The sequence below is a fragment of the Aspergillus nomiae genome (genome assembly GCF_001204775.2).
Source record: "Aspergillus nomiae NRRL 13137 chromosome Unknown contig00424, whole genome shotgun sequence".
Taxonomy (NCBI): Eukaryota; Fungi; Ascomycota; class Eurotiomycetes; order Eurotiales; family Aspergillaceae; genus Aspergillus; species Aspergillus nomiae.
The window spans coordinates 19,676-28,425 of NW_015378479.1; the positions used below are offsets into that span (position 1 = coordinate 19,676).

The 8,750-nt window shown below is 52.8% G+C and overlaps 3 protein-coding genes across 3 annotated transcripts; all 3 read right to left on the reverse strand.

Annotated features, from left to right (window-relative positions):
• Positions 1-296: 296 nt before the first annotated feature.
• On the reverse strand, positions 297-2,213 carry ANOM_009767 (putative ab-hydrolase associated lipase; the record flags this gene model as incomplete). The annotated part of the gene is made up of 1 exon (XM_015555023.1): positions 297-2,213. One exon carries the CDS (start codon positions 2,211-2,213, stop codon positions 297-299), a length of 1,917 nt encoding a protein of 638 aa, XP_015402566.1.
• A 426-nt stretch (positions 2,214-2,639) lies between these two features.
• ANOM_009768 (sugar porter family MFS transporter) lies at positions 2,640-4,643 on the reverse strand (the record flags this gene model as incomplete). The annotated part of the gene is made up of 4 exons (XM_015555024.1): positions 2,640-3,580; positions 3,636-4,097; positions 4,157-4,485; positions 4,546-4,643. 4 exons carry the CDS (start codon positions 4,641-4,643, stop codon positions 2,877-2,879), a joined length of 1,593 nt encoding a protein of 530 aa, XP_015402572.1. The 3' UTR covers positions 2,640-2,876.
• A 1,640-nt stretch (positions 4,644-6,283) lies between these two features.
• ANOM_009769 (putative manganese ion homeostasis (Fr)) lies at positions 6,284-8,328 on the reverse strand (the record flags this gene model as incomplete). The annotated part of the gene is made up of 2 exons (XM_015555025.1): positions 6,284-7,906; positions 7,978-8,328. 2 exons carry the CDS (start codon positions 8,326-8,328, stop codon positions 6,284-6,286), a joined length of 1,974 nt encoding a protein of 657 aa, XP_015402571.1.
• Between the last annotated feature and the right edge of the window lie 422 nt (positions 8,329-8,750).

Below are 8,750 nucleotides of genomic sequence, written 5' to 3' on the forward strand. Positions count from 1 at the left end.
ACTCTGTAGATGCATATCCCCTACACTTCGCAGCTGGGAAAAAATTGGCCTCGCCGGGGAGGGTGACATGCATCCATTGAAACATGCCATATGGCGTATACATTGGAAGACTGTATCGGAGGGCATATTATATGACGTGTGGCATCTTCAATATATACAATTATTATACAAGTGACTATGTATATCGTTAAGTACACTGTATCTATACAAGCAGTAAAGTGTAAACTCCAAGCCAACGAATCCCCGAAAAAACATCTAATATATAGTCATACCTCATATCTCATGTCCACAGGATGTTACTGCATACCCTTCGGCACCCGGCACACGGCGCGGGCATCATCCGGCATCGTCGTCCAGAGGACCTGTCGTACCTCCTTTCCGACTTGCTCAATGACGTCCATGGCCCATAGGACATCAAGATGCTCGTACTCCTCGATAACCTTTTCATGGACAACATGCACATGGGGCTCACGTCCATTGTGGAATCGCCGAAGCAGTTTTCTGCCATCAACCAAGTTGTCGGCTCCCGCGACCCATAGAGCCATCGGGGGAGCCTGGGGTCCGTACCATGCGGTATTACTACGCGAGGTCCCATCATCGATACCTTTTTCAAAGCGATGATCCTCTTCCGTCTCAAGAAGGTCGACCTCACGAGTGGCCAGGATACACTTCTGTGTGGCGAAGCATTCACGGCCCAACCACCATCGCATTGTCTCGGCACTGACATATACCGGAGCGAACTGAAACATACGGTCCCGTAGGCCGCGATCCCAACGGGTGTCACTCCAGCCGAAGAGATACGAGAACACGTAGTAACCCAACGTACCGTATATCTTCGGATGCAGATACTGGTGGACCGTCATCATGAAGGGAATAAAAGCGTGGATACCGAATACGATGCGAAAGACATTAGGGGAGATGATCCGCATGAAGCGGAAGTAACTTCTCTTGATCAATGGCCCAGCATACGCAGCTGGAGCCAGAGCACAAAAGACTGATATACGCTCCCCTAGCTCGGGACGTTGGTCTTTCGCCAGTGCGACGAACGTTTGCGTCGTTCCTTGCGAATGACACACAAGACCCAGTTTCTCGAAACCGGTCTCATACAGGACGCGCGATATAAGGGCCGAGAGATCCAGTACGCCCATATGTCGGATATTCCACGTCCACATCCGTGGATCCGACGGAGACAATGTCGTGTGCTCCGGGGTCAGTCCGCAGCGGTTATTACCCAGCCAGACATCGTACCCGGACTTGCAAAGGAAAAAGGCAAGGCTGTCCTCGTCGTTAGTGCAGTACGCACCGGCACACTGCAGTAATCCGTGCATGAGAAGAATGGGATATTTACGGTTCGGCCGCGAAAAGAGCCCGGGGTCCTTCTTCCCCGTAAACACTCCGGGTCCACGAGGAGCCCTCGCATCGGCAGGCAAGGGCATGTACTCCTGTGGGTTATAAACATGCCACAGAGTGATTATAAATCCGTCCTCCGTCTGTACCCGGAACGTCTCCACGTCCAGGCCGACCCTACGGGCGTAGTACGCCACATCGCATACGACCGGATCTTTCCCACCTTCCAGAGGCGGACACTCATCGGGAGCTTCTTCGTCGACTTCCCTCTTCTCCTGCCGACGCTTCCACTTCTGCAAGTTTTTCTGCCTCTCCAACGCCCGTGCTCGCTCCTCCTCGTAGAACGCTCGTTGCTTATTGGGATCTTGGCCTTGGAGGCGGGTCTTGACGTGGGAAACAGCAAGTCGGGTCCTGCACACAAGTGCTCCGACAACCACAGCACCCAGAAACAGCAGCGATAGCAGGAACGACACGCATTGCAGCACCAGACACTTTATGGTAAACACGAAGGAAGGCGGCCCGTACGAAGGCAGCGGTGGAAATAGCGGGTGATCCTGGGACGGGAAGACGTAGTTCTTGGGCTGTTTCTGCGACACACTCTGCTTCTGCTCGGAAGGACTATCGGTCCCAGTTGAGCCGCTGGTCTTCTTTGCGTTCCCGTCGCATGTCGTGTTCAGCTCTTGTAGCTCTAGTCCCGGTTGGACATTCTTGTCTTCTATCGGGGAGATATCGGGGATTACCCTGGTCACAGTAGCTGACATAGACATTCTTTCGAAAGGTGTCGGACTGTCCGTCGGTTCGCAGGATAGGAGCGGCACTTTGTATACAGAGTCGGGGTCATGCTCTGCAGCCGAGCGGATCAGCATGATCGTAGTTAGGAAGTGGTAGTAGCGGGGGAAGAGAAGGACCACTTCATCGTATCTCCCTGGTGACCGATGAACTGGGGGGGGAGGGGGAAAGGAGGATAAGGAGAACGACAGGAGGAAGTTGATCATTCCCCAGTCGGTCCCATGTTGCCCTTCCTCATTGGGAAGCGCCTAAAAAAGGGATCGACACGTGAACGTGGGGAAGCGCTACGTAAGCCATGGTGCCTCAGGCAACAGCCAGGGTCCAGTTTTAGGGTACGGGAAGAGCCGGTGGGAGACACGGTCAAGGTCAACTCCACAGTTCAGCTACAGAGTCCGGATCCGCTCTTGATATCGTGAGCCTGTTTATTTATTTGTTGTCTCCTCAGAACTGTGCACGGTGACGGTTGAGTTGTAACCTACGACTGATGACAGACAATTCCATGATGAACTTCGAAAAAGATAATCCTTGGTCAAAAGAGCAGTGCGAGAAGAATATTATATAATACAAGATATTCAAGCTGATCGTGATCCAATCATCATACCACGTCTCTCATCACCAAGATAACGTTTCGAACCGCCACTCGCTAGGTATATAAAGGCAGTGTAGGCACCATGGAAACGAAGAAAGAAGGAAAATAAACACCGAACCCAAAACCCAATTCACAAACGCCGGCGTATGCTCTAGGCCTTCTCAACATGCTCCAGGTCGCGCTTCATCTGGGCGTCGACCTCCAGCTCAGTGAGGTTGCCGGACAGTTTGCCGGCAGCCACGTCCCGGACGTCCGCGTAGCTAACAGATGGGACGAATTCCGTGGAGCGCCAGGCCACAGGAATCTTGGCGTAAAGCTCATCCACCTGCTCCAGACTCAGGCCCTTGGTCTCGTAGATGCAGGTGTAGACGAAAACACCGGCAATGAAGCAGAATCCACCCCAGATGAAGAACACCTTGGACTGCAGGTTGGCGTTGCCCGGGCCGGAGTTGACCATGTAAGGGGTGGCATATGCGATGGCCCAGTTGAGGAGCCAGTTGGTGGCGGTCGTGATCGAGAGACACTTGGCACGAGCCTTCAGAGGGAAGAGCTCACCAGTTACCACCCAGGCGGTGCAACCCCATGAGCAAGCGAAGAAGAAGATGTAGACACAGACAAAGGCGATCAGCACCTTGTTTGCGACGTCGGAGGTGGTGGCGGTGCCAACAATGGCGACGATGAGCTGAGACACACACATGCCGACAGCACCGAACAGGAGAAGAGGACGACGACCCCACTTCTCGACCATATAGAGACCGGGGAAGGTTGAAACAACGTTAACAATGTTGGTAATCAAAGTAATGATGAATCCGTCCTTGATGCCGGAGTGTTCAAAGAAGGTAGTTCCGTAGTAGACTGTAAGATGTTAGTTGGTATTCAACATGGTGGTGAGGGGCGGGAGAATACATACAGATAAAGTTGACTCCGGCCAGCTGCTGCAGAGCCTGAACAGCACAGCCAGTGGCCAGTCGCTTGCCGATGCTGCCACGAAGAATAGAGAGGTAGCTCGCATTGCCCACACTGAGTTCATATTCGTGGTTGGCTTGGATCTCAGCCAGCTCCTCCACAATAGCAGGATCGTTCACGTCGATGCGGCGAAGGCGCGAGAGAGCCTTGGCAGCAGCTTCGTGCTTGTCCTTCTTGATCAAGAAGCGAGGCGTCTCCGGGAGCAAGATCATGCCGACCACCAGGATGATAGCCCAGGCGAACTGAACAGCGACAGGAATACGGTAGCTACCAGTGTCGTTACGGCCCTTGGTGGCATTGTTCACAATGGCAGCGAGCAGCAATCCAATGGTGATAGCCAGCTGGTAGGCACCAACAATGGTACCACGGATCCACTTAGGAGCGGTCTCGGACTGATACAGAGGAACTGTGGTCTGTTAGCACACTATCCTCGAGCTTGCGAGGTGGTTATCGTTCATGACATACTGGTTGCAGACAGCAATCCAACACCCAGGCCCGCAAAGAATCTTCCGGCAACGAACAATGGGATAGCCGTAGCAGCGGTCTGGAGGATGACACCAAAGCAGAAAACAAATGTGTTGATGATCATCGCAAGCCGACGACCGAAATAATCCGCAATGGGTGCGGCACCCAGCGCACCGAAGAAAGTCCCTGCAGACAGGAGAGACACGATCATGGAGGACTGAGAGGAGGTCACATCGGGGTAGTTGTCTGACGGGTTAATATAGCCCGTGGAGAACAGCTTGCGCCAGTACGGCATGGCAAGAATGCCGCTGATGGTGCCGGTATCATAACTATAGGGCCCAGTCGTCAGCCTCCCGGTCTATGAAAGAGAGTATAGAGGGCCAGCTTACCCAAACAGCACACCACCAAAGGCAACAAACAATCCAATCATGATAGCCGGGGCGGCAGAGCCCGTGGCATCATCCGGCTTCTTCAGCATGAAGCCCATGGTGAATGTCAACACGGACTGGGGTCAATCTAGGGAAAGATTCTTCGGCTGTGGATCAATACGCAAGGAGAAAGACGTTGGAACGAGAGGTGGAGAGAAAAATGAGATACATGCTCTCCATGGGGAAGGGGGTCATGGCAGAGTTTTTGTACTGCTTCAGACAGGAGGTCGCCATAGCCAATCTTGACCCGATCCGGTCATCATGGAGAACAACTACATTAAGGAGCCGGCCGAAACCAGCGCTATCCCGCATTTTCAGCCAATCGAGGGCACGGGATCAGCCTCGTATGGGCTGGCGTTGGCCGCATGAGGGATTAATGGGCACTTTCGGCCCTAGACCTGCGAGATGTGTCTCTCTCCGCGCCACAGCCCCGAGTCTGGAGAAGACGAACGTTTGACGGCGTGGAAAGTGGAGGAGGTTTGCACGAAGCTACTGGCGCATAGATACGAATGATTGGTTCGAGGGAAGTAAGCAACATGGCCGAGGCCCAAGTTAAACCACGGGCATCGAACGATTCTGGAACTTGGCACGCAGAGTGGAGGCCCAAATACGATGGATAGGTTTTTCCCTCCCCATCTACGGGATCCTTTGGTCGCACCGTGACGGCAATCCGAGCCACGGGACAAGAACGCCAGTGGCAATCAGGATAAAAATAAAGTGTTGAGGGGAAAAAAATTAATCATGGCGGAGGGAAGCCGAGAACGGGAGGAAGTTCTCATCAACGATGCCGAACGCGGCCAACCCGTGACCATGCCGAAATCACCACTTTTCTCGTAATATTAATAATATGATTCGGATCAAGTCACATCGCGAACCGCTTCACCTCCCGAGTTTTCTTCTGGTGTATCGGAAAATAGATGCCACGCTCTGGCAGTGTGACCGGATCGTGTCGAAAAGGGAATACTGCACGACCCCATAACACTCCCTCCTCAGCTCCACGACTCCATCCGGGGAAATGGATCTAAAGCATGGAGGAAAGATAGCCACGTTCACGACAATCCGGAGTCTCACCGGTGCCATTTCGGGCAGAGAGTGTCGTCTCGACGCACAATGACATTGTGTCGAGGGTGTTGATGTGACATGGTTGAAGCAAATTAGGGCTTTTGCCACTGGAGCACTGGCCGTACGCGTCGGGGCTCTGATTGGGAGAGCCTTGTAGATCTAGTCTCAGATTCTCCGACATTTTCCCGTTTGGCGTCGTAGAAGTTGCATTTTCCATGGCTAGCCAACACGACGGGGATCAGCCCCTAACCCTATCCAGATGGACTAACGCTTAGGCACCAAACTAAGATGTGGATTGACTTTGTGGGCAAATATTGACTATCGGGCGGAACCATGGTTGCGCCTCGAAGGTAAAACATCTCCTCGCGCACTCCCCCACAGAAGAAACCCCTTGGAAAGAAAACAAAGGAAAAAGAAAAAAAGTTAAAAGTGTAAAACTTTGTCGAGCATGGTTCTGGGAAACCTTTTCCAGTTCGTGAACCGTACAGAAGGGACTCCAGGTTATATCGTTGGTGAAAGTTAAGTCTACAAGCAATGATGATAAGAGACACATCCGATGCCTTTTGTATATACAGTATAGTAGTAGTAGTAGTAGTAGTAGAGACTCCGATGTGCACCCCCTCCTCCACCCCGGTCGTTACCATCGCCAGATCAAGAAGAAATACCATGCAAACACAATCGTAGCCACATACTGGACCGAGTCTACAAATTCTCCCCAGATTCCCCGGGAAGCGGGGACCTTAGCTTTCCACTTCGCCTTGTCCACGTCATCGTGATCTGGACCGGAGTAAGCATCATCATCGTCCACTTTGGGGTAGCGAGAAGGTGCATTGATGGCACGACTGGCCAAGCCACCCGGTGAGGGAAACGTGGAGCTAGACGTACTGGAACTTGGGGTCTTGCCGGTGTGGACCTGGAGGGGAGGGCGAAATTCAGAGAGGGGAAGAATGGGTGCAGATGAGTCCACTGCGGGGAAGTAGAGCACAAGAAGGGCGGCTCGTGCGAGAAGAACAGCAAGGGTAAGGCCGAATAGAAGGCCGTAACGGATGAAGATGGACAATTGGTCGGGCAGGAGGCATAAGTGGTTTTGCAACGTAGCGCCCGTGCTCATTGAGTGAGTCGGCTTCCCGGTGGCAGGGTCAACAGGGTTCCAGAGACTGGTCAGCAGAAAGCCTGGCCGCCGGACCCCCATAGCCCAGGAGAGACTCTTGACTGTGATTTCTTTCGGTGAGCCACTAAACTCGCGATGAGTGACCTCGCAGTAATCGTGGTCATCCCCAGAGTAGACATGGACAAGATTCGGGCCTGCCTTCGTGACCAAGTCCTTGGAGATGGTTTGCGTGAGCACATTCTGATACTGGTACCCAGCAGTGATCGAGAGGGCATTCCGCTCATCTTCTTCCGGTTCACCATCTGAAGGCGGATAATGCTCTCGCAAAGGCCCGCAAGGCGTGGCCGGTTTGCGATACAATGGAACATGGGTAAGGAGAATGGCAGGGAACCCTACAACCTCCGGTTGGAGTTTTTGATAAAGCGTAGGCTGCGAGAGGTCCACGACTTTATGGTCAAACACATGGCCTTCACTTTGGTTTCTCATGAGGCGTAATTCTCCCATTTCCGCCTTGCCACGATGAACATTCATGTTGTTCAGGAAATCCTCTGCTTCCTTCCAAATACGCTCGTTTGGCGGATGTCCGTCCCCAGACCCTGAGCTTCCGGTCTCTGGGTCAGGCTGATCCATGGCGCTCAATGATACCGTGTCGACCGAAACAAAAGTGTGGTTGCCAATAACGTCAACGCGATTACTTTGGCCAAAATAGGTCTGGAATCGATCACGTACGGGCAGCTGAACCCCGGTTCCGAAACCCAAGTCGTGATTCCCAGGGAGACTAGCGATCATTCTCCGGCCACGGGGATTGCCTGAGTGCGGATCCCCCTCATTCCACTGGTTCGAGAATATCCTCACGAACCGATGGTACTCATTCTTCCAGAACGAATCCTTGTATTTCTGGTAGCGCTTCTCGGGACTGGAGCTGTGCGAGGTTGCCCACTCTCTTCCCCCATCAAACAGGTCCCCGAGAAACAACACCGAGTCCGGGCCCAAATTTCTTTGAATAGATGAAAAGGACCGCCGAAGATATTGATCGGTGAACTTCACGGTTAAAGTGGACAAGGGCCATGGCCGACCGGGGTAGGTATGAGGGTCGACCAGCTGCGGGTCTGCGATGAAAGCAACATGATGTGGCGCTGCCTCTCGAGGCTAAGAATAGTAATCTCGAGTTAGCTACAGGTTATTCCCGCTGGGTTGGTTATTCGGAATGAAATACTGACCCAGTTTTCCCAGTTTTCCCAGGCGCACTTCTCCAAACTATCCTGGAACACGGCCCGTTCCCCCCACCAGAGCGTAAAGAACCAGAGAACAGCCAGGGTATTTGTGACTGTGAATATGCGTCTGAATACCCTCCATAGCCGTGCTGTTAGTGCATGACTGCCCCGAGAGTTCTCGGTGGTGGTGAAGCTCCGGGCAGTCCAATGAGCTTGGAGTTCGGCGACCCATTGTCGTAGCCACGGTGGCAAAGTGTCGAGGAGACGGCGGTGGCCATTAGATGAGTCGACATAATAATCGCGACGGGCTGGACGGTAGGCATCCGCGTTCGCGCTGTTTGGATATGAATAACTCATGCTTGCTGTGTCAATCCAAAAGTGGCCAAAGCGAAGCTGTCTGCGGCATTGCTCCGCCTCTACACGGGAGTTGTGACAGGATGTCGGCAAGTGGTGTAGTTAGTTCTCATTGGGAGAACATCGACACTCAACGTTTCAAATTGTGAACACAGAGCATCATGGTCAACCGAGGGTGAAGTGAACAACACAGGGGGTCTCCGGGCCTGGAGATCTCCACCGACCCGCGGAGGTAGGTCACGTGATGGCACCGGCGGTTAAGGTTGGAACAATCGTGGGTCTAGACGTCTATTAATAGTTGCCTTTGTTTTCTCGATCGACCGTCCACCCGAAGAATCGCTTTGTATAATACTATTGATGGCCAATCTATAACCATGTAGCTGGAGAAAATAAGAAATAGACACTCGAAGTCGAGCTGGTATGAA